Genomic DNA, 26586 nt, shown 5'->3' with positions numbered 1-26586 from the left:
CTAGGGAGGAGTTCAGAAAACAATCTGCTGCATTGAAGGTTCACAGAAGCATTATCCATAATGCAAGATTGGAACAACTAGGACCCTAGAAAATGTCTGCCAGCCCCCATCCAAGCTGACAGAGCTTGAATGGCAAATGCAGATGTGCAAAGCTTGTCACATCATACCCAAAAAGATTTGAGGCTGTAAAGGTGCTTCAACTATGTACTGAGTTAAGGGTATGAATACTTATGCAATGCACTTATTTCAGTGTTTTATTTTTAATAAATTTGTAAAATTTGCAAATCTGGTATTTGCTTTGTCTTTATTATGGTGTATGGAGTGTAAATTGATGTGATGATGATGAATTTTATTTATAGTGCACTATACATTTGACATCAAATCTCAAAGTGCTACAAAGATCAAACAGATAAAAATAGATAAAAAACAAATTCACAGACACTTAAAAATACGCTTTTCTGAAAAGGAAGGTTTTCAGTTCTCTTTTAAAAACATCCGTGGTCCTGGGGGCTCTGAGTTGTTCTGGGAGGGCATTCCACAGACGAGGAGCGGATGCTTTAAAAGCCCTGTCACCCATGATCTTGAACCGTGTCCTAGGTGCAACCAGGAGGTGCCGTTAGCCTGCTCTGGTCCGGGTGGAGGTGTGTGGGGAAAGGAGATCAGTGAGGTATGTGGGGGCCGCACCATACAGACAGTGATGGGTGTGCAAGAGGATCTTGTATTCTATGCAGAGGTGAACAGGGAGCCAGTGAAGGGATTGGAGGATGGGGGTAATGTGCTCATGTTTCCGCACCCCCATTAGGACCCTGGCAGCACCATTCTGCAAAAACTGGAGCTTTTGGAGGCTCCTGCCAGGGATTCCCAACAGAAGTGCGTTAAAGTAGTCCAGCCTGGAGGAGACAAAGGCGTGGACAAGCTTCTCTGCAGCTGAAAGGGAAAGAGAGGGACGAAGTTTGGAAATGTTACGAAGATGAAAAAAAGAGGTTTTGCAAATTGAGGTGACATGATTGTCAAAAGAAAAGTAGGAGTCAAACTTGACCCCAAGGTTAGTAACGGAAGGAGAGAGGGAAATAGTATTGCCAAAGAATGAAACAGATGTAATAGGAGAAGAGCGTAATTGGTGGGGTGTTCCGATTTGGATGGCTTCTGTTTTAGAGCCATTCAGCTGCAGAAATTTTTGATTCATCCATGCCCGATCTCCTCCAGGCAGGAGGTAAGGCGGGAAATGGTGGCAGAGGGGGAGCCGGAGGGAGTGATATGGAGATAGAGTTGTGTGTCGTCAGCATAGCAATGGTAATGAATTCCATGCCTGCTGCAGACACGGCCAAGGGGAAGCGTGTAGATTGTGAAGAGGGTTGGACCGAGTACGGAGCCCTGGGGGACCCCACAGGTAACAATGTGAGGTGAGGATTTTGCCTCCCCCAAGGCTACACACTCGGTCCTATCTGTGAGGTAAGAGCGAAACCATTTTAGGGAGGTGTCGGAAAGACCAATGTAGTGCTGAAGTCTGTGAAGTAGTGTTAATTTCGTCACCTATTTTTAATTTAGTCTTAGGCTCAATCCCAATTCTACCCCTTAGCCCTACCCCTCCGTTTGGCGCGTTCACGTGAAGGGGTAGGGGTGTCTCATTTCTCTTTTGGTTGGAGGGGTAGGGGTAAGGGGAAGGGCCAGATAGCCCTCCAAACGAAGATTTTTCAGGACCTCACTTCAAACGAAGGGCTAAGAGAAATTTCCAACATGGCTGCTCACTCGAGCAAGCAGACTCGTAAATATAAGTAATTTTTGCCTTTAATAAGGATTTTCATGACAATGTTTCATTATATGTATATTACCTTCAATCTTGTGTTTGTGTTTATGGTGTTGTTTTGTAAATAAACGTTTGCAAAAAAATCGCTAAAGTTTGCTAGCAGATAGCACTGATTGCACGATATTACAAAATATATTTTTATGTCATATACACTTGACTGCATGTTAGAAACATGAAAGACCAGTGGCACGGCAATTTGCAACGGTGGTGTAGTGGATGGTGTACGCAGGTAACGTATACGGTGTATACACACTTCCACTTTTTAAATCCCCTCTGATGCGCATTATTCAGTGTCCTGCATTCGCCAAAATCATGGCAGTCCACCACATCCAGTCATGTGAATAAATGTAAATATTCGCTCAAAACACCCAATAAAGGCAGTGATGATGCAGTCAGGACCGTGGAGCCGGCTTGCTTTGAAATGTATTTGATGATTGCGCCTAATGCACCTGCACCCCCGCTCACCGCACCAGTAATTTAAATCAGTACATAATAATAAAAACGATACCTTACAAATAAAAAGAAGCTGATTTTTACGATCAGAAATTTCTTAAACCAGTGAACCCCTGTAAACATTTTAGTCCAAGGATCCAGAAAACGAATGCGTTCAAATAGAGAGTTCAAAACGAAATTCACAAATGAAGCATATATACTTCTCCAGGCACCACTACACTGATTAGCAATTTGCCGCGCATGTGATAATGCGTTGTTTGTTTTGCTTACGGCCACATGTGAATGAACGGTGCGTACACCGTACATTTGTATTTTTTGCAACATGACAACATTTTGACATCTTGGAATGAGTGATAAACATCTGCGCATGTCCTCTGACGTAACATTAGGAACTAGCGACAACGTATGATGACGTATCACAGTGTTGTAGTGGTGTCCCATTTCTTAGGGGAAATATTTTAGCCCTTCCCCTTTACACTTTGTTTCAAGGGACAAGGGGAAGGGGCGAGGGGAAGGCGAAGGGGTAGAAAATAGAATTGGGATTGGGCCATAGTCTTGTGCCAAATGTCCTTGTTAGTTTTAGTCATATTTAGTCATTCACATATCTTTTTTTGTTAGTCAAGTTTTAGTCGACTAAAAGTCTCATCATTTTAGTCTAGTTTTAGTCAAAAGAAAACTCAAGGTATCTTAGTCAAGTTTTAGTCGACTAAAAGTCTTTTAATTTTAGTCTAGTTTTAGTCAAAAAGAACTCAATATATTTTAGTCTAGGTTTAGTCAAAAAATTGTAGTCTTTTTTTAAAATAACACATTATTACTGAGATTATTACTGATACACATTTCAGCAAAAAAAGTGTTTCACATATCTCAAACATTGGTTAAATGTCATAATTACCTGACAAAATACACTTGTTGAATGATTTTTGTTGAATGCAAATGTTAAACGTGTCTGGTTTTCAATTGCTGATTTAGGAGACACATTCACAAATGATTAACCCTTTCAGTGGTGAGTTTTAAATATTCTAGCGGACCCCTGAGAGTGAGTTTTTTTTAAGCGACCGTTATTTTAGATTAGAACGTTCGTCCTTATTGTTTCCATGGCGACGCATCAAGCTTGTCACGTGTCACAACACAGACACAATAACACTGTATGACAGATAGATCGCTTTTATTTCGTTTTTCCTTTTTTATCCAAAATACTCACACACTTGCTTACCATGCCATGAACTATCTAATATTCCGATTCACAAATATGTGTGAATTAGTATGTTTCGTACTTTAAAACCCTATATAAATGATCTGGGTCGTAATCTGTAACGTGAGATGGGCGCCGCCATGTTTGTTCGCGCTGCTGTTCAGAGTCCTGTCAGCCGTATTTACAGCACATATACATTCATCCGTTTCTCCCGAAATACATGCAAGTAAGTGGCTGGTGAACTAGAAGAGGAATAGAGTGGACTTTTTAGTTACTAAGCCTATGTGTATGTGATATGAATAAAACACATCGGCAAATTATATTTGAATAGATTGTTATTTGCTGCTTCCATAGACCTATGTGTGTATTTTACAAACTCTAAATGTCTCCTTTTACTAGTACTTATGTGTATTTAAATGTCTGAAACCTAAAATAAGCGTTATGTGGTTAAAAACACTGCATAGTTGATAGTTGTGATTATATGACAAGAGCAGAGCTCGTCCGTCTCTGGCTCAGCGCCAGCCAGCGCGCCAAAGCGCAGTTTGAATATTTTAAAGCCGTAACAGCTGATGAAAAAGCAGAGACGATTGTAGACGAAAATGAAGAGAGATTTTATCTTCGTTTTTATTTTATGCAAAACATTTTCGTCTCGTCTTTTTTCGTCAACAATAATGCATGTTAATTTAGTCTTAGTCAGCGTTTTTGGACAGTGGTGCAGTCTTGTCATCGTCTCGTCTTAGTCATGAAAAAAAAGGTCGTTGACGAACATATTTCGTCTCGTCTCGTCTGACGAAATTAACACTACTGTGAAGGAGGATGCGATGGTCAACAGTATCAAACGCAGTAGAGAGGTCGAGGAGGATGAGCAGAGAAGTGGAGCCGGAGTCAGAGGCCATAAGGAGGTCACTGGTCACTCTGAGGAAGGCTGTTTCTGTGCCATATTGAGAGCGTAAACCAGATTGATATTTATCGTAAAGACTTTTGGAACTGAGATGGGTGTGAAGCTGGGAGGAAACCACTTTTTCTAGCACTTTGGAGATGAATGGGAGGTTAGAAATGGGTCTGTAATTTGACAGAGGTTCAGGATCTAGGGTAGGTTTTTTAAGAAGAGGTTTGATAATAGCCGTTTTTAGAGCTGTTGGAACATTTCCTGTTTGCAGTGAAAGGTTTATGAGTTTGGTTATAAGAGGGCTAATGGAAATATGGTGGGTTTTAAGCAGAGCGGAGGGGAGGGGATCGAGAGAGCAAGTGGATGGTTTAGATTTACGGATGATATTCTCGACCTCCTGCTGCGTTGTAGAAGAAAAATGTGTCAGTTTTTGCGTGATCAGTACTGTGGGGATGTCGGGAGTGTGACCTAGCCTTTGAGAGAGCTCTAGCATAGGCCCTACGATGCTCTCGGTAGGCCAATTTATGTACCATCAGGCCAGATTTTTTATAGGCGCGCTCCAGGACACGACCAGACTGCTTCATCTTTCTAAGTTCTCCTGTGAACCAGAGTGCGGACCTAGAGAAATTGACAGTCCGGGTTTTAACTGGGGCATGACTGTCCAGAATGGAGCTAAGGCTGGTGTTGTAAAAATTCACAAGTTCATCCATTGACAAATCTGGGGAAGGGGAAAGAAGATGTAAATCCTGACTGAAAGAGGTGAAGTCGATGTTCTTGATATTTCGGAAGGTCATCTGACGTTTTGGTTTATGAAAAGAAGATGACAGTGGGATTTTGAATAATGTTGCCAGGTGGTCAGAGACGCCAACATCATACACCTCAAGGCCAGTGACTGTAAGAGAATCAGTAATCACTAAATCCAGTATATGGCCTTTAGTATATGTTGGGACATCAACAAGCTGGTGGAGATTAATACAGTCTAATGTGTATTTGAAGTCAGATGCCAGTCGGCAGGTCTGGGAGTCCATGTGTACATTAAAGTCACCAATAACTAAAATGTTGGAATATATTGTACAGAGGGAAATAAGAAAACTGTGTATGTCAGAGATGAATGTTGGATGTGGTTTAGGAGGGCGATAAATTAGAGCTATTGTTACAGAAAACGGATGTTTACAATTAAAAACAAGACTTTCAAATGTATCCGTATTGGGAATGGCCACGGGGTCACCGTGTTTGGACACAACAAACCGGCAACCCGACCCTCTATGGATGTACCGGGTTCGGCGTGGAAGATCCAGTTGTGGATGGATTCCAGTGCTGCTAGGAATCCTGTGTTGCTCCATTGGGATGCCGGTCGTCAACATAGTGAGTGGTTGAGCACCGCTGCTCGCGGTTAGCCAAGATCCAAGAGGGCCGTGAGGTATGATAGTCACACACACAACCAGGATGATCCACAGCATAATCCACGCGTCAGGAGGAATATTATTTCTAGTCCATTAATTACTGTAGTGGACACATCCAGTATGTAAAAAGCACTCAATTTGGGGAAATGTGGGGAAAAACTAATTCAAAGCAGTTTAGCATAATGCTGCAACAAAACAAAATATGAAAAAAAAAATGAAGGGTATGAATACTTTTGCAAGGCACTGTAGATTAAAGACACATCTCTTTAACCTGGCCTACACTTAACACATTTCTATAATCCAAATCTATTAAAGAACTGTTAGGCTGCATTAATTAGGTCAACCGGAACCGAGAATACTTCCCGTAACACCTGATGTACTCTTTGTAAGAAGAATGCCATCTATGCTAATATTAGCCTGTTTCGTTCTTATTTCGAGGTCACCGTAGCCGCCATATCCTGTCCGTACCCAGCCCAGATAGTGGATCAACACCTAGAGACGACCTCTACAGCCCTGAATGATTATCAATAAAGAACTCCTCACCTAGATGGCCGTTGGCGCAAGACCATGGGAACCAGATGAGTCCTCTGCAAATCTGACTTTGCTGCAACATGGAACTTTTGCACTATTGACGCTATTGTCCTAATTAATACTGTAAAGTTGCTTTGACATGACCCATATTTTTAAAAGCGCTGTATAAATAAATGTAATTGACTGATTAATACATGCATTTAAGTCCTGTTTTGAATCAAATGAATCGCATTACGCATGTTGAATTTTAAACTGATATGGCTTTAAAAAGCATGAATTCAGCAAGATAGACATGATTTCAAAACCAAACAGATGTTTTTTTGTTTTTTTTTCAGAGTAAATGAGATGCGAGCTGTGAAGGCACAGTCCTATTCTGGAAAAGGGAGCGGGTAGCATCAGCTCATTTGCATTTAAAGAGGCATGCACAAAAACAGCCTGTTTCTGCTTCCACTCAAAATAGGCATTTTTACAATGATATAAAAATGATGTGATATTTGGGATATTTTGAGCTGAAACTTCACAGACAATTCTGGGGACACCTAAAACTTATATTACATATTGTAAAACGGGTTCATAATAGGTCACCTTTCATTTTAAACCCTGACTGATTATACTTTCATTTACAAAATGCTACAAACTGACAGCCATGCTATAAACGTCAAAACATCATATAGCCTTGCCAGTAAGAATGATGTAGTAAATCAGAGACCTCTAATGAATAATTACCTGGTTTTTCAGCTGGTTTGAGCTCCATATCAGCTGATTTTGTCTGAACTCCTCCAGTGGCCAGGTTAGCAGAGCCTATCTTCCCTTCACTGATCACTTCCAGTGAACCAGTATCACTAACACATAACTGCAAAAAGCAGAACAGTGTTACTTTTATCCAGTATTAAAAGTAAAATATAGCGCCTTAGGAAATATTTATCATACTAAAGTGAAATGCTTTTTTCTTCCACTCCTCCAACAGAGGAGTGTCTTTCTATCCATCACTTTGTCTGGTGAAAGAGCGACCTCTATCTGCAGCTTTTGACATTTTAAATCACCAGACCTTCCCTTTCTGCACTGGTCATCATGGGAACTGTACTACACTGGGCTCATACCAGGACAGACAGATCCTTCAGGGTATCTTGGAGAAGAGCAGTGTCTAAATCACATTGGTTTAAGACTGGGGTGCCTCAGGGTTTGGTGTTTGGCCCGCTCCTCTTCTCATCATACACAAAATTACTGGGACCTATTATTGCTCTTAGATTTGCTTTAGCACTGCTATGGCAACAATACAGCTCTGCCTGCCTGCCTTGTAGACACGTTAGCATGAAAGAACAACACCTTTAGCTCAATCTTTTTTTAATGCCATCCATTTCAGCCAAGAAACTGGGGGCAGCATTTAGCTACCATTTTAACTTCTCAAACCACATCACAAAAATCACACAGACATGCAAATGTACACCAAACATTCTGCATTTAAAGTCACTTCAGCGTCTGATTTAACTTTTGAGCTATTCTTTTGAGCATTTGATTCATTATTTGAGTTTTATTATGACAGCAATGTACTGGATTATGAAAATCAGCTATCAAACACAATATTTCTTTTTGTTAGAGTTTATGCTTCACCCTATGAGGAAATCAAATTGCATTTAACCGATTTGACTGGATTTTTATACATTTGATTTTTGTATCATATGACAGGTTGTTTTTAGGTGCAATTTTGGGCATTTGATTTATCATTTAAATTATGTTAGGAAAAAACTTCCAGACTTTAAAACTTTAAATAACTAAACTGATATGTACTCAATCTGTTTTTCACTTTCTTTATTTCAGATAAATATCATTAACTTGTCACATGTGTAGAAAATGATGTAACCTGACTAGGGTTGCAAAGGAAACTTTCAATAGGAACTTCATCTGGGGAATTTTGGAAAATTCCAATTTGGAAACTTAAAAATGTAGAGAAACTGTATTATAAACAAACATAAACGTAAACATTTTGTTTGATCAAAAGCTGACTTGCATGCAAACCAATACAAATGTAAAAAAAAATTGGAATCTGCTCTATTTCAGGATTAATTGATAAATAGAAACTTACAAAAACTTACAGAACATCATTTATTCAAAACTCTAATCTTTTCCAACAATATCAGTCTGTGTAGGGTAGACATTTAACTGCAATTGCATTAAATCTGGTTGTTTAAACCAAGATTATTTTTCTCAACTACATTTAGATTCCCAGTTCCTGCAATTTTGTAAATTCCCAGTTTATTCCAATTAATTTCTGTTAATTCCCATATATTCCCATTAATGATCATATATTTCCATTAATTCCCATGGAAATTATCCAGTCTTAAAAAATTCCTGGAATTTTTCAACCCTAAACCTGACCAGGCTCTGTTTTTCACTTTCTTTATTTCAAATAAATATCATTAACTTTGCCACATGTGTAGAAAATGATGTAACCTGACTAGGGTTGCAAAGGAAACTTTCCATGGAAACTTCATCTGGGGAATTTTGGAAATATTCCAGTTTGGAAACTTAACAGGAATTTATGGAAATTAATTGGAAATTTGGGGAAATTTAGAGAATCTGTATACTAAACAAATATAAATGTAAACATTTTGTTTTATGATAAGCTGACATGCATGCAAACCAATACAAATGTAAAAAATTTAATTTTTGGATTTTTTTTTGGAATCTGCTCTTTTTCAGGATTCGTTGATAAATAGAAACTTACAGAAACTTATAGAACATCATTTATTCAAAATTGAAATCTTTTCCAACAGTATCAGTCTGTGTAGGGTAGACATTTAACTGCAATTGCATTAAATCTGGTTGTTTAAACCAAGAATATTTTTCTCAACTAAATTTAGGTTCCCAGTTCCTGCAATTTTGTAAATTCCCAGTATATTCCCATTCATTTCTGTTAATTCCCATGTATTCCCATTAATTCTCATATATTTCCATTAATTCCCATGGAAATTATCCAGTCTTGAAAATTGCCGGAATTTTGCAACCCTAAACCTGACCAGGCTCCAAACGAGTGTTTTCGCAGTGAAGCCATAGAAGAACCATTTTTGGTTCCCCAAAGAACCTTTTGAAGAACATTTTAAAAAATCTAAAGAACTTTTTTGCATTTGAAAGGTTCCATGGATGTTCAAGGTTCTTCATAGAACCAGTAAAGAGTGTAAAGCTCTTCATTTTGACACCCAGCACCCAAACACAGGGTTTCTGCAGATATGAACAAGTGAAATTTAAGACTTTTTAAGACCTTTTTAATACCACCTTATATGAAATTTAAGACCGAAACCTGTAATGGAAATAGATATTATATTACATGCATACATGTAATATTTAATGTGTTTAATGTAAAAAGTAAACAATTTCATGGCTGTCATAAATTAAATTTATTACTACGATATACAGTGAACTTTTCATATCAGCAGATACTATTGCACACAAAATATCCCCATAAAAGTACCACTAGAAATATCTGACGTAAGAAAAAAATTCTGAAGTAATATTTTCATCAGTGCTCTATTAGCTTTTACATCTTAAATCTGCATATTTGATTTACCTTTATAAAGGCCTTTTTTTAACTTTTGAAATGTATGCATTACCTTTGAAATTTATTTTATGAATTTATCAAAAAATTCTAAATGGCTGTTAGCAGTGAGATTACATAATTTACACTGCAAAATTAAAAGTGAGATTAATGTTTTAAATACATTTATTGATTTATAAATATGTACATTAGAAATGTTGGGTGTGGAGGCATACTTTTAAACACACTAAACTACCAGCAGGTGGCGGTAAGTCATTTCATGAGCGAGTTATTTCGACTGATTCGATCAAAACGCTGAATCATAGCAAAACGTTGCTAGGAGAATGCTTCTGCTAATGTTGCATATTGTCTAATATGTAAGTAACTACTTGACTAACTAATTTTTATTGAGCTAAAATTAATGTAACATTTGTAATTGTGAGAATTTTCAGCAAAAAGCTCACTTGGTATATTACTGAAATATATCATGTTATAAATAAACTATACATTTGAAATTTTTACCTCAGTGTGTTTCTTTAGAGTGCTGTTACATTCATTTGTTTTAAAGTATGTCACAAATAGACCAGAAATACACTATCCATTATCAATTTCTGTTTACGTTGAATGTATTAAAATAGGAATCTTTCTTGCCTTTCGATGCTTCGCTAGTTGTTTTTGTCACTTCAGTTTTAATCAGGCGGTTTGTTCGGTCGGGCAAGTAAAAAAAAAAAACATTTTAAAAGTATTTCAAAGGCTGGCGGTCAGCTAGCTCGACCTATATATCTTATTATTATTGATAACATTATATACAGAAAAAGATCGTTTGACCTGTATTCTGCTACTGCGATTCTGAAGACGCAGTAACTTCCACAGAGGGAGAAAACAATCTAGCTGTTAGCAACTGGCCTTAGCCAAGCCCTATATTCAGTTTTTTTCAAGCTAAGTATCGCTAAACTTGCACTTCCCCAAAGCTAAAAAGTTAAATCCATTTTACTTCTGCGGTACAATCCGAGAGAGACTCGCGACAATAACAGAAAGCTGATTGGCTATTGCATGCTGGTCTCATTTGTAGTTTAAATACAGCAAATTATATTTGGAATTGTGAAATAAAGAACTACAACACCACGGAAACAACAAAAAGAGAATTTAAATGAGCTTTAGAGGTAGCGTTACATGGACATCGGAAAAATAAGACCTGTGTAAAATTATTTAAGACCTAGAACAGCGAATTTAAGACTTTTTAAGGCCTAAAATTTAGATTTTTAAATTTTAGACTTTTTAAGACCCCGCGGAAACCCTGCAAACACTTTAACATCACATCTGCATGTAGGCACAAAGGTGGGCCTTGCACTTCAGGGCTGCTTTTTGAACATCAAACTCAAAGTTGTTGCCATCAAGATCAACACATATGCTCACCTTCAGATTGCTTCCAGGGAGGATGGCCATTCCCTCCTTCCAGCCCAGAACATGGACGATGGTCCCTCCAACCTGAGCAGGAAGTGATGCGGCCTCCAGTTCACTGCTTTTAATCGCCTTGATTGCATTTGGAGGCAGCTCCACTTTTGGCAACGGATGAGCAGAAGCTTTGGGAAAATAAAAGCTGTTTGTCTCAAAGAAAAGCTGATTGAAGAGTAAATACTGTTTCATCCACAACATTTAACACCTCAAAATGGAGAAATGATGTAAACAATTGTCTAGGAGGAGTATGATCATTTAATTCTGTCCATTAAAATGCAAGAAAATATAAACAGATGATCATGTCTCAAGCTATATCCCTACACCTTGGATAGCAAGCCACATTTGTTTACCTTTTTCAGTTTTAAGGCGAAACACTGCGGGTAAATAAGGGTAAAAAAAAAAGCTAATAGTTATGACCTTACTTCCCCAGTTGATTGATTACATTGATAATTGCAAACATTTTTTGTATTACAAGTTTTCTAAAATGTTAGGTTTCAATATGCAAATGAGGCATTATTTAATGAAATATGTGCTAATTTGCATACATTTCTAGTACAAAAATCTAAACACTGGATGAAGTCCGTTTCAAAATTCTTTTCATCATTTTTTTTTTTTCTTTGACATATTAGAGTTTTTACAGATGGAAGTTTGGGTCTCTCATTTTGGGTATGTATATTTATTTATTTTTGTTTTGTTTTTTGTGGAATAAAATGTATAAAATCAAGCAAATTATATATGAACAAATCTCTCTGTAAAAACCTTCAGGATATAGTCAGAAATAAAAATGTAAAGTTTGGTGTGTAAGTGCTACTGAAATGGAGATTTAGGGCTCAGTGTAGAAGAAAAAACATGTATTTCAATTGAAATCTATTGACACAAATAGATAAGGTGCTATAAAAGAAAGACTTATCAGTGTCTTTTGGGTGTTTTCTTTCCACTAGTCTGAAAAAACACTTTATGAAAAACCAAAAAGCCCGAAATCTCAAACTTGACAGGTGCATGAAAAAACTGTGTTTTTGCCTGCAGTGTCTCCCCTAAAAATGTAACAAATGTAAAGTCAAATAGAAAACATTTACTTTCTACACTTTCTATTCAGTTGTAAGCACCTGGGAAAATGATTGTGGTCGTATCCTGGGGTTTCAGCCGCTGTGCAGAACTGTCATTGGGAGCGTGAGAGACGCTGCTTTCGGATGGGACGTCTGCATCATGTGGCAGGACATCCAGGTCTGCTTTGGCACTCATAGCAAGACTCTGATCAATACCACTAACAACAGAGACATTGACAACATAATGATAGTACAGAAGTTATTACACATAACATACAGAACATACATTTTTCTTCAGAAGTAGGATGTTGATGTTTCAAATAAAGGGACTGGATATTTGAAAATTTGTAAATTTGTAAATTTCACAGCTAAAATACTGCATTTTATAAGATATTTTAGGAGGAAGACAAGGAGGAAAGAGACACAGGATAATAAAGAAGATGAAGCACAGTGATGTTGTCGAGACACTGCAGGTGAATAGGGTAAAAAAAATCAACTTATAGTTATTATCTAACTTACACAGTTGATTGCAGAGGTGGGTAGAGTACCCAAAATCTGTACTCAAGTAAAAGTACAAGTACTTATGGAAATATTTACTCAAGTAAGAGTAAAAGTAATAATCTTAATACAGGGTTTCTGCAGATATGAACAAGTGAAATTTAAGACTTTTTAAGACCTTTTTAATACCACCTTATATGAAATTTAAGACCTAAACCTGTAATGGAAATAGATATTATATTACATGCATACATGTAATATTTAATGTGTTTAATGTAAAAAGTAAACAATTTCATGGCTGTCATAAATTAAATTTATTACTACGATATACAGTGAACTTTTCATATCAGCAGATACTATTCCACACAAAATATCCCCATAAAAGTACCACTAGAAATATCTGATGTAAAAAAATAAAAATTCTGAAGCAATATTATCATCAGTGCTCTATTAGCTTTTACATCTTAAATCTGCATATTTGATTTACCTTTATAAAGGCCTTTTTTTTTTTACTTTTGAAATGTATGCATTACCTTTGAAATTTATTTTATGAATTTATCAATAAATTCTAAATGGCTGTTAGCAGTGAGATTACATAATTTACACTGCAAAATTAAAAGTGAGATTAACGTTTTAAATACATTTATTGATTTATAAATATATACATTAGAAATCATTTGACCATAAACAGCTCAAAAAATGTATTGGAAATGAAAAATTAACTAAAAAATTACGGTTTCCATAGTAACAGCTGTACACAAAGCAGCATTAACGCAGTTTTATCAGGCATGAAATGAAAATTCCAACGACACGTTTCTGAGGACAGTAACGGAGGAACGCCATCAAATGTAGCGAAGTAAAAGTACATTTTTTTCACTATAAATGTACTTGAGTAAGAGTAAAAGTACCTATATTTAAATATACTCTAAAAGTACTAGTTACCCCAAAAATTTACTCAAGTAAATGTAACGAAGTAAATGTAATTCGTTACTACCCACCTCTGGTTGATTGATTACATTGATTTAAAAAGTATTTATCACTGAATTATACATTCAAGAGATTCCACTAGAGAAACAAGTCTTAAAGGAGTAGTTCACTCTTTCCTGTACAGCTAATGTACTCACCCCCTTTGTCATCCAAGATGTTCATGTCTTTCTTTCTTCAGTCGTAAGGAAATTATGTTTTTTGAGGAAAACATTTCAGGATTTCTCTCCATATAGTGGACTTCTATGGTGCCCCTGAGTTTGAACTTCCAAAATGCAGCTTCAAAGGGCTCTCAACGATCTCAGCTGAGGAAAGAAGGGTCTTATCTAGCTAAACGATGGGTTATTTTCTAAAAAAATTACAATTTATATACGTTTTAACCTCAAATGCTCGTCTTTTCTACCTCAGCAAGACAAGCGTTGACATTAAAAGTATATAAATTGTAAATGTTTTTAGAAAATAACCAATCATTTCACTAGATAAGACCCTTCTTCCTCGGCTGTGATCGTTGAGAGCCCTTTGAAGCTGCATTTTGGAAGTTCAAACTCAGGGGCACCATAGAAGTCCACTATATGGAGAGAAATCCTGAACTGTTTCTCTCAAAAAACACCATTTCTTTACGACTGAAGAAAGAAGGACATGAACATCTTGGATGACAAGGGGGTGAGTACATTATCTGTACATTTGTGTTCTCAATTTAATTAATTTAGACACTACTCCTTCATTGTTTTTTACATTTTGTTCAAATATAGATTTAAGCAATGAACATTTTGTCAGAATCACTAGAAAATTACGTAATTTTGTTTAGATTTCTAGTCTTTTTTTCTGTCAGAATCGTGATCTCCAATTTATAACAATAGTTTTTCAGTTTATCCAGAATCATGCAGCTTTAGTGTACATGTTTATTACTGCATACAATTCATTCAAACAAAAGTTTAATTTCATAAAGTACAAGTTTATATCAAAATGCACCTACATTTTTGCATTTTGTGTTTTATAGTTGAATAAAATACTACTTTTTCCTATATATTTCATCATTGAGGATTTCTTTAAAAAAGATAAGTGTCTCATCCATCACTACAAATGAGGCATTATTTAATGAAATATGCGCTTATTTGCATACGTTTCCAGTATAAAAATCTAAACACTGGATGAAGTCAGTTTCAAAATTCTTGTTTAATTTTTTTTTTTGACATATTACAGTCAAATATTTTTACAGAGGGATATCATTTAGTCACTCTATAATTCAGAAAATACTTAGAACAGACAGAAAACAATATATCTTTTACCATGTTTGGGGGGAATAAAATGTATAAAATCAAGCAAATTATATACAAACAAATCCCTCTGTAAAAACCTTCAGAATATAGTCAGGAATAAAATTGTAAAGTTTGCTGTGTGTAAGTGCTACTGCATTTATGGCTCAGAGTAGGAGAAAGAAGAAAACGGCCTTTAAAAACATTTGTAATTGTAATTGAAATCTATTGACAATTAGATAAAGTGCTAGAAAAGAAACACTTAAAGGTGTCTTTTGGGTGATTTCTTTCTACTAGTCTGAAAAAACACTTTATGAAACACTAAAAAGCCCCAAATCTCACTTGACAGGTGCATGAACAAACAGTGTTTTTGCCTGCAGTGTCTCAATCTGATAGTGATGATGAAGCATAAAACCTTACTAACTGATGAAGATGCATCATCCATAATCCATAAACTTATGGTGATGATGCTCATCCCATAAACCAATGGTGGTGATGATGGTGATGATTATGCATAATGCTGATGATGCTGACATTGGAGGAGATGCGAGTGAATCTTCAGTTCCATTTCAAAAAGCATCAGTTCCTCTCCGCTCCCCAAAATAATCTTTACTCTACCAGTGCAAAATGGCGGAAGTCCATGTTCTTGTGCAGTAAACTGTAAAGTAGGCGAACCATTCATTATTTCATTCCGCTCCTGACTGAGAGGCTGCTTTTTGAGGAACATCCGATTCCGATGCATTTGGAAGGAAAAGACAGATGCGCTGTTATGATGATCGACATTAAAACATATGTTGTAATTCCAAGGCAACCCAAGCTTAATTGCTAATTATAAGGGTGATTTAATAATTGTATGAATGTAAAAAGACGATGAAACGCGCGTCCTCGTGAGTATCCACAGATGCATGCAAAGTAAAATCTATTTATATCGATCGCGTATTAATGGCATGACATGAATTGTGTGTAATGTGAAGGCGATCAGATAATGAATTTATTCTCACCAGTGCTGGTCTTGCTCGGGAGGAAAATGATCTGCGCATGCGCGCATCATGAGTGCACAATCCTTTGATGTTTGAAAGTGTGTTGCATCTACAGCATTTCACATGCGGCACATCTCTGCTATAAGGGTTGCTTTATATAACATTATTTTAAACATCTTTTAAAAAATATAATTTTGTAAAAGGCTATTATAAATAAATAAAAAACAAATGATATGTTTGCCTCGTATTGCTGTTAATGTCATTGGGCAGTTAAGTAAATTCCTGAATAAAAACTAATGAATAAATGAACTCAGTTGTCCGGGGAATGGCATATGGCAGTTGTAAATTCATGTAGTTTTAATATGGGGGTTGTTACTAATTTCAAATTTAAAAATATCATTACCTGAATAAGAATCAAAACTGATTTGACATTAGTTTTCTTTCAGCTGAAGTTCATTCCTGATACCTTCAGCCTTTGTATGTTGAAGTGAACCAGACAAAACGTATGCATGAAAGTTGGGCATCCTCTAAGCCAGTATTTCTTTCATTTCTTTATTAGAATATAATACAGACTTTGCTGTTCAAACATAGATAAAAATGCATTAAAAAATCATAATAATGAGCATAATCTATGTAGTGTAAACTTTGTTAAAGCCATAAGGACATTTATAAAGTAATGAAACGTCAGTGCATCTGCTGTCAACACAAAATCATGTCACATAACCATTTACAGTGCAACACAAAGCCTTAAGTGAAACTTCCCTGCAAAGAGAAAGGTTTGCAGTCTATTAACATTGTTATTGGGCTTAATACAGTCAAAAGTTTACATACACATTGGAGAATCTCCAAAATGTTCATTATTTTACCAAAATAAGAGGGATCATACAAAATGCATGTTATTTTTTTATATAGTACTGACCTGAAAACGATATTTAATATGAAAGATGTTTACATAGAGTTCATAACAGAGAATAATAGTTCTGAATGATCCACAGCTGTGTTTTTTTTTTGTTTAGTGATAGTTGTTCATGAGTCAGACAGTTCAACTGTCTGCTGTTCTTCAGAAAAATCCTTCAGGTCCCACAAATTAATTGGTTTTCCAGCATTTTTGTGTATTTGAACCCTTTCCAACAATGACTGTATGATTTTGAGATCCATCTTCTTTTCACACTGAGGACAACTGAGGGACTCAAATTCAACTATTACAGAAGGTTCAAACACTCACTCATGCTCCAGAAGAAAAAACAAAGCATTAAGAGGCCGGGGGTGAAAACTTTTGAACAGAATGTACATTTTTCTTATTTTGCCTATATATCATATTTTTATTATTTAGCACTGCCCTTCAGAAGCCACAGAAGATAGTTACATGTTTCCCAGAAGACAAAAATTACATTTACCCTGATCTTCAAATTCTAAAAGTTTTCACCCTCGGCTCTTAATGCATTGTGTTTCCTTCTGGAGCATCAGTGAGTGTTTGAACCTTCTGTAATAGTTACATATGAGTCCCTCAGTTGTCCTCAGTGTGAAAAGATGGATCTCAAAATCATACAGTCATTGTTGGAAAGGGTTCAAATACACAAAAATGTTGGAAGACCAATAAATTTGTGGGAGCTGAAGGATTTTTCTGAAGAACAGCGGGCAGTTTAGGTGTTCAGGACAAACACGAGACTCATGAACAACTATCACTGAACAAAAAACACAGCTGTGGATCATTCAGGTAACAACACAGTATTAAGAATCACGTGTATGCAACTGTTATAAATTCAACTATTTTCTCTCGTGGACTATATTTAAACGTCTTTTATGTGAAATATCTTTTTCAGGTCAGTAATAAATAAAAAATAACATGCATTTTGTATGATCCCTCTTATTTTGGTAAAATAATTAACATTTTGCAAATTCTGCAAGGTGTATGTAAACTTTCGACATCAACTGTATGTAGTACATTCAGCTTTGAAAGCGTGAGAATGCACATTTTGCTTTTCAATAGTGTGTAACTAGATTTAAACCTCATTAGGGTTCAATCCATGAATAAATCTCATTCCAACTTTGAATACATTTTCCCCACGAATATAACTTAACATTGTAAATATATTTTAACATTGTTAATTAGTGTGGCAAAGTCATAATCACAGTGTTGGGGAAAGTTACTTTTAAAAGTAATCATTACAATATTGTGTTACTCCATAAAAAAGTAACAAAATGCATTGGTTACTTTTTATGGAAAGTAATACATTACCTTACTTTTGCATTACTTTTTATCACCTGGGTAAGGCTTGCTTATTTGATTTTAATAACAAAACAGTAACTGGGATTACTTATTTGAAAAAGTAAATCAGATACAGTGGTGTGAAAAAGTGTTGGACCCCTTAATGGTTTTTGATTTTTTTGCATGCTTGTCACACTTTAATGTTTCAGATCATCAAACAAATTTGAATATCGATCAAAGATAACACAAGTAAACACAACATGCAGTTTATAAATCAATGGGTTTTTTATGAAGGGAAAAAATATCAAAACCCACATGGCCCTGTGTGAAAAAGTGTTACCAAAATTACCCCAAGAGCGCAGCGACAACTCATCCATGAGGTCACAAAAGACCCCACAACAACATCTAAAGAACGGCAGGCCTCTCTTGCCTCAGTTAAGGTCAGTGTACTGTCCTCAACATAGCTTTTTAGCGTTTTGACAGTCAGCTAAACTCCCTTCCCTACAAAAAACTACAAATAAACAAATGAAGATATTAAGTAATAATGTCCAGAAACTCACAAACTACAAAATCATAAGATTTACATAGTATCATTTTCTGTACTGCTTGGAAATACACATAGCCTTTTTCTTACGTAAATATACAGTAAAGTAATATGATGTCAAAGCAAATATCTCAGTGGAAATGATTGATTCACTTAACCATAACCGTTCACATTTATATACAGGTATAATGAGCACTTAAGTAAATCAAATGAATACTTACAAGTGATGCTGTCTCAAGGTTAAAGATTACAGAATATATGGCGACTGAAGAGAGCCATCGTTATCGCTGCCCACATGGAGCACTCACTACTTCCTGATTCACTTGAAGAGCAGAATTTGCATTTTTAATGTAACATTGAACTTGCCACTAGATGGCGCTCTAAACCGTTAATAAAATGAATAGGTGAATTACTGTCATTAAAGAATTATAATCAATAAACAAATCTTCTGAAATAAAACACTAAACATGAAATCTGTTTAAATCAAACTTGTTCCAGCACACTCCCCGTCTGGTGTGGATAACACACCACTACCACAGGTAATTTAAATAGATCTAATTAAGTTCTCAGGAGTGAGGAGAAGGATTGTCTTAGTTATAGGCCGTATGAAAACCTTAGGGCCTTCCTTTTTGAAGACCTTGACTTCCACCTTGCGGACTTTGTTGTCCTTGCTTGGGAAAACTTGAGTGACACGTCCCATTGGCCATTCATTCCTTTTCTGTTGCTCATCCTTCAGGAGCACAATGCTTCCTGGTTCAAGGTCAGGCTTACTAGAGAGCCACTTTCTTTTTGGTTGCAGAAGACTTAGGTATTGCCTTTTCCATTCATCCCAGAAGGTTTGTGCCAAGTGTTGTACCCTTCGCCACTGTCGGTTATAAAGATCTTTGACCCAATCACCAGCTGGGACAGGAGCAATTGTGACCTTTTGCATTAAGAGTGTACTGGGTGTTAGTATGAAAGGTTCATCTGGGTCAGTTGACACTGGGACAAGAGGTCTGGCATTAATTATAGCAGCAACTTCTGCCATAAGAGTGGAGAGCATCTCATGTGTTAGTGCTGAAGGCCCAAGCTGTTGAAACATTCCATCCAGTATCCTTTTAGCAAGGCCAATCATCCTCTCCCAAGACCCACCCATGTGGGATGCATGGGGTGGGTTAAACTGCCAGACACAGCCTTGGTCCAAGAGGAACTTGTTAACAGAGGTATTGTTAATGTTCGAGAAAATGTTGAGCTCCCTACAAGCACCGACAAAATTTGTTCCTCTGTCTGAGCGGATGAGCTTAACAGGCCCTCGAATAGCAAGAAAGCGACGCAAGGCATTAATAAAGCTAGATGTATCTAATGATTCAATAAGCTCAATGTGTACAGCTCTCACACTTAAACAGGTGAATATTACTGCCCACCTTTTATTCTGTGCATGACCACCTCTGGTTCGTCGTGACACCACGGTCCATGGGCCGAAAACATCTAATCCTACATTTGTAAATGGAGGATCAGTGGATACACAATCTGTCGGAAGGTCAGCCATTTTTTGAATCTGTGGTGTTCCTCTGAGTTTTCGGCATGTAACACATGCATGAATGACACTGCAAACTCGCCTCTTGCCACCAATTATCCAATAGCCTGCAGCACGCACAGCACCCTCAGTGAAATGTCGTCCCTGGTGTTTCACTTTCTCGTGATGTTGACTGATTAAAAGTGTTGCAATGTGATGTTTACCAGGGATGATGTTGAGCTTGATGTAAGAAAGCCCCTCCTGTGCTTCTGATAATCGCCCTCCCACTCTTAGAAGGCCGTCTACATCTATGAAAGGGTCTAAGCCTTTGAGGGGGCTTTTCCTAGAGAGCTGATTCCCTGTTTCCAAGCTCTTATAGTCTTGGGCATATGCCTCCTGTTGTACTGCTCTGATGATAATTTTTTCAGCACATAAAGAGTTCTTCAACTGTTGGAGCATTGGAACAGTAATGCCAGCCCTTGCAACTCAGTGTTTGTGTTGTAGAACCTTTATGGAACTTTCGAGCTATATGAAGAAGACGTGCCACAGCACGAGTACTGCCCTTCCAAGTGGAGAACTTAGAGAAGCGTTGTGTTCCAAGACCCTTACTCATCACTGTAGTGTTCAGTGTGGAGACTTCAGGACGTACGTCTGCGTCTGAAGAAGGATTCACAAGCTCATATGCATTCTCTTCATATAGAGTCTGAGAGTTGATCAACAGAAACTTCGGTCCACAAAACCAATTGGTGTCTTGGAGATGAGCAGCAGTGACAGACCTTGTTGCAATGTCTGCTGGGTTCTCAGCTGTGCGCACATACTTCCACTGATTTGGTTGAGAAGACTTGCGAATCCGAAGGACTCTATTGCTGACATATACATAGAAACGTCGTGTTTCATTATGTATATAGCCTAGCACTACTTTACTATCAGTAAAGTAAGTAGTGTCATCCAGGGGCATGTCAAATTCTGAAGTAATAAACTCTGCCAGTTCTACGGCTAGAACTGCGGCACACAATTCAAAACGGGGAACTGTTTGCTCGGGGCTAAGTTTTGCCTTGCCCATGATGAAGCCGACATGACTGGTTCCACATGAATCTGTCAGTCTAAGGTAGGCTACTGCAGCTATTGCTTTTGTTGATGCATCAGAGAAGAGAAACAGCTCCTTTTTTGTTGCTGTAGAAGGTGATATGTTTGTGTAGCATCTCGGAATGTAGAGATTCCTTAAATCCTTAAGAGAAAGTCGCCACCTGTCCCATTTTTCTTCCATCTCCTTGGGAAGGGGGGTGTCCCAGTCTCCTTTGAGGTTATTAAGTTCTCTCACTATCAATTTGCCCTGGATTGTAACTGGGGCAACAAAGCCAAGAGGATCAAAGATGCTATTGACTGTTGATAGAACACCTCGACGAGTGAAGGGTTTTGCTTCAGTAGCAATTTCGAAAGTAAAAGTATCAGACTTCAGACTCCAATTCAGTCTGAGACTGCGCTGCATAGGAAGCATGTCAGAACCAAGATCCAAATCTTTAAGATCACTGGCATGATCTTGACATGGAAAGGCTTTTAGAACTTCTTTGCTGTTTGAAGCTATCTTGTGAAGCCGTAAATTGGAACCAGCAAGAGCCCTCTGTGTGTTTTTGAGCAGGTCTACTGCTGCCTTGGCTGTAGGAAGAGACTTCAACCCATCGTCGACATAAAAATCACGGTTCACAAAGTTCTTGACATCAGGGTCACCATCTTTGACAGACTGTCGGAGACAATATATGGCAACAGCAGGGGAGGGACTGTTGCAAAACACATGGACCCGCATGCGATACTCAATAATGTCTTTAGATGGGTCATTATTACGGAACCACAGGAATCTTAGGAAATTACGATCTTCCTCTCTCACTAAGAAACAGTAGAACATTTGTTCAATGTCAGCTGTTATGGCCACTGTTTCCTTGCGAAATCGCATGAGCACCCCTAGAAGGTTGTTGTTCTGGTTCGGCCCGGATAAAAGAACATCATTCAATGAGACTTCCTCGTGACGAGCACTAGAGTCAAAAACCACCCTTATGTTCCCTGGTTTTTTAGGGTGATATACCCCGAAGAGGGGCAAATACCAGCACTCTTCTCCTTCCAACAGAGGGGGAGCTTCTTCAGCATGATTGTTACTAAAGACTTTGCCCATAAAGCTAAGAAAGTGCTGTTTCATTTCAGGGTTTCTCTCTAAATTACGTCTTAAGATCGACAACCTTTTCATGGCTTGACATCTGTTGTTGGGGAGTCTGCACCTCGGAGCTTTGAAAGGCAAAGGAGCTACCCAGCTGTTGTTTTCATCTGTCTCCAGCTCTTGTTCCATAATGTGAAGGAATGACAAGTCATCAATAGATGGAGCAATTTTGTTGTCATCAGAAGTAACTTTAAACACTTCCTGGCCCAACTGATCATATTTGGGATTGTAGACAATTTGTTCCTTAAAACACCTTTCATTGTTTTTTCTCTGACCGTCTTCATTGCCGTTTCTCTCTTTTACATGAAAAACATTTGGACAGGGATCAAAGATGGAGGGGCGTTGTTCCTTTGTATTAGTGAAGAATGTACTCACAGCTGTGGACTTGTGAATGCCATTTAGACAAACATTGCCAATTATCACCCATCCAAGGTCAAGTTTCTGTGCATAAGGAGCGTCATGAGGGCCATTTATCTGGCTACGCACCTTATGGACTCTGATAATGTCACGGCCAAGAAGAATCATGATGGGAACATCTGCTTCTAATTCTGGTATGAATGGAGCTATAGGTTTCAGATGAGAGTGATGGAGAGCAGCTCTGGGTGTGGGAATCTCTACCCTATTGTCAGGAATGTTGTTACATTCTAACAAACTTGGTAGGGAGAGGATTACTTTTCCATCTACTTACTCAATTTGGTACATCAAAGAACTCAGAGCGGGCTAATGACCTGTTACTCAGCTCATCGAGTATCACGTAGACTTTCATTGCTTTCTCAGGTTGGTTTTTGGGATAGACTTTTGCCAAACTGATCTTTGAACATGACTTGTTACTAAGGTCACCTCTGCAAACCTCAGTGCAGTGAGCTTCCACTTCTGTTGGTGATACGGAAGCCTCCTCCCCGCCATGCTGTGGTAAGGTGACTGCTTCTTGAGCTCTTGGAGCTGGCCCTGGGTGCAGTGCAGAAATATGCTTCTCACTTCCACACTCCGAACATTTCGTCACAAATCGTCAGTTCTTAGCTGTGTGTGTCGTGGCTAAGCAACACTTGAAACAGATTTTCCTTTCCTTCAAAAACGCAAAGCGTTCATCCAAAGGCTTCTCACGGAAGGAACGACATTTCCTAAGTAAGTGAGGTCGTTTGTGAATGGGACAAAGTCTCTCTACAACTTCAGTTTGTCTTTCATCTTTATCAGTGTCTAAATGTACAGGGGAAGACACATTTATCTTATTAACTAAGACTTCTCTTGCTTTGCTTGGCTTCCAACTAGCCTTGTCTGTTTTATAGAGTGAATCTGTTTGAATAGAAAAATTAAACCCTGGGTCATTCCTTATTCTAGCTTGCTGACTTATGAAGTCAACCAAGACCTCAAAAGGGGGGAACGAAACATCATACCTCTCCTTGTAAGCAGCTCCATGTGACAGCCACTTTTCTTGCAGATTAAATGGCAGCTTCTGGACTATTGGATTGATGCCCCTTGCTGTGTGCAGATATGATAAGCCCGGAAGGTATCCATCAGCTTTGGCTGACTCTATTTCCATAAGAAGATCGCTCAATTCATGAAGTTTTGAGTAATCTCTGTTTGATATTCTTGGAAAACTTTCAACACGTCTGAAAAGTGCTCGTTCGATAACCTCTGGAGCACCGTAACACTCTTCCAGTCTAGACCATATCATGTCAAGGCCCTTCAATGGCTGATTAATGTGTACTGACCTCATGCGTTTAGCATGTTCAGCTGATTCTTTTCCCAACCATTTGACTAACAAGTCCATTTCTTCACTTGCTATTAAATCCAGACCACCTACAGCATTCTGAAAGGACCGTTGCCAGGCTCTAAAGCTTTCCGGTTGGTCATTGAACTGTATTAATCCAGTGTTAACCAGTTCACGGCGGGCAAAATATCTGACAAAATCTGAAATATCTGTTTTGTCTTGTTGAAAAGCTTGCGGTGCTTGACTTGTCATCGGGAAATGTGTCTGTCGTCTGTGCTGGCTATCATTGGGTGTGTTAGCAGAAGAATTATACCTGGCTGGTGTAAATTGTGATAGTTGAGCAGAATCTCCCTTTGCTCGCGTGTGATAAACTTCAGCATCGTCTGAACAACTCTCTCGCTTGAGGGATGTAGCTGGAACAGAATTTATGACTGGTAACTCTGTGTGAGGCTGTAAGGTCTCTCCTGAAGAGAGTGGCTCTGCTTTTGATGCTGATTCTGTGTCTGCAAGTAGATTCATCTTTTCAACATATTCACTTGTCCGCTGTATAACATCAGCAGGAGTTGCTTCCAGTTGAAGCTCATGTTTACTGTGGACGCTGGTGTCAACAGCTGCTTCTAAAGCCTCTGCTTCAGCTACGGCTGCCGCTGTCTCTCTCTCTAACACCATTTTGTCCATTTTTGCCTCCAATTTGGCTTTCTCCACCTTTATTCTTTCCTCTTCATCTGCAAATCTTAAACGTGCCTTGGCAGCTTCAGCTTTTGCTCTGGCTAAAGCAGCTGCTGCGCTCTTAGAAGAGCTGCCCGATCGTGAACACGACAAATAGGATCTCGTTTTGAGTGAGGGTGTGGACTCCATAATGCACACTATACTGTTTCACTTTACTTGAATCTTCATAACTGGTGCTGTAAACTATTCTTGTAGCCACTTTTTCACTGTACTGTCCTCAACATAGCTTTTTAGCGTTTTGACAGTCAGTTAAACTCCCTTCCCTCACACAACTCTAAAGACAAGAAGTTTGTTTGCTCACAGGTTTAATGGTCTTGGGGATGGAGTGAAACTACAAATAAACAAATGAAGATATTAAGTAATAATGTCCAGAAACTCACAAACTACAAAATCATAAGATTTACATAGTATCATTTTCTGTACTGCTTGGAAATACACATAGCCTTTTTCTTACGTAAATATACAGTAAAGTAATATGATGTCAAAGCAAATATCTCAGTGCAAATGACTGATTCACTTAACCATAACCGTTCATATTTATATACAGGTATAATGAACACTTAAGTAAATCAAATGAATACTTACAAGTGATGCTGTCTCAAGGTTAAAGATTAGAGAATATATGGCGACTGAAGAGAGCCATCGTTATCGCTGCCCACATGGAGCACGCACTACTTCCTGATTCACGTGAAGAGCAGAATTTGCATTTTTAACGTAACATTGAACTTGCCACTAGATGGCGCTCTAAACCGTTAATAAAATGAATAGGTGAATTACTGTCATTAAAGAATTATAATCAATAAACAAATCTCTTCTGAAATAAAACACTAAACATGAAATCTGTTTAAATCAAACTTGTTCCAGGACAGTCAGTGTTCATGACTCCACCATAAGAAAGAGACTGGGCAAAAATGGCCAAGATGAAAACCGCTGCTGAGCAAAAAGAACATAAAGGCTCATCTCAGTTTTGCCAGAACACATCTTGATGATCCCCAAGACTTTTGGGAAAATACTCTGTGGACTGACGAGACAAAAGTTGAAAAAAGTTTTGCTGCTTCTGGACCCGGAAGACTTGCTGTAATAAATGGAACCATGAATTCTGCTGTTTTCCAAAAAATCCTGAAGGACAATGTCCGGCTATCTGTTGGTGACCTCAAGCTGAAGCGAACTTGGGTTCTGCAGCAGGACAATGATCCAAAACACACCAGCAAATTCACCTCTGAATTCGCTAAAGAAAAACAAAATGAAGACTTTGGAGTGGCCTAGTCAAAGTCCTGACCTGAATCCTATTGAGATGCTGTGGCAGGACCTTAAAAAACCCTCCAATGTGGCTGAATTACAACAATTCTGCCAAGATGAGTGGGCCAAACGCTTGATTGCAGTTGTTGTTAAGGGTGGCCCAACCAGTTATTAAGTTTAGGGGGCAAACACTTTTTCACACAGGGTCATGTGGGTTTGGATTTTGTTTTCCCTTTATAATAAAAAAAAAAAACTTCATTCAAAAACTGCATGTTGTGTTTACTCGTGTTTGAATTTGTTTGATGATCTGAAACAAAGTGGGACAAACATGCAAAAAAAAAAAAAAAAATCAGGAAGTAATGCGTTACTTGAAAAAAGTAATCTGATTATGTAACCAGCGTTACTTGTAATGCACAACCCC

At 37.9% G+C, this 26586-nt stretch overlaps 1 protein-coding gene across 4 annotated transcripts in view; it reads right to left on the bottom strand.

Moving 5' to 3' along the window:
* The window catches only part of l3mbtl1 (L3MBTL histone methyl-lysine binding protein 1), a 38648-nt gene extending 25536 nt beyond the window's left edge, over positions 1-13112 (bottom strand). For 2 of the 4 annotated variants that reach the window (XM_073823034.1, XM_073823035.1), the window contains exons 1-3: positions 12372-13112; positions 11224-11390; positions 7002-7128 (exon numbers count right to left, since the gene is read on the bottom strand). In XM_073823034.1, coding sequence (XP_073679135.1) covers positions 7002-7128; positions 11224-11390; positions 12372-12507 — 430 coding nt within the window. In that variant the 5' untranslated portion in view covers positions 12508-13112. The remainder of the gene's footprint in view (positions 1-7001; positions 7129-11223; positions 11391-12371) is intronic. The other 2 variants (XM_073823032.1, XM_073823033.1) reach the window with 1 other exon arrangement.
* Positions 13113-26586: the final 13474 nt, after the last annotated feature.

This window comes from Garra rufa, chromosome 18, assembly GCF_049309525.1.
Source record: "Garra rufa chromosome 18, GarRuf1.0, whole genome shotgun sequence".
Lineage (NCBI taxonomy): Eukaryota > Metazoa > Chordata > Actinopteri > Cypriniformes > Cyprinidae > Garra > Garra rufa.
This window is presented reverse-complemented; position numbering and strand designations above follow the sequence as displayed.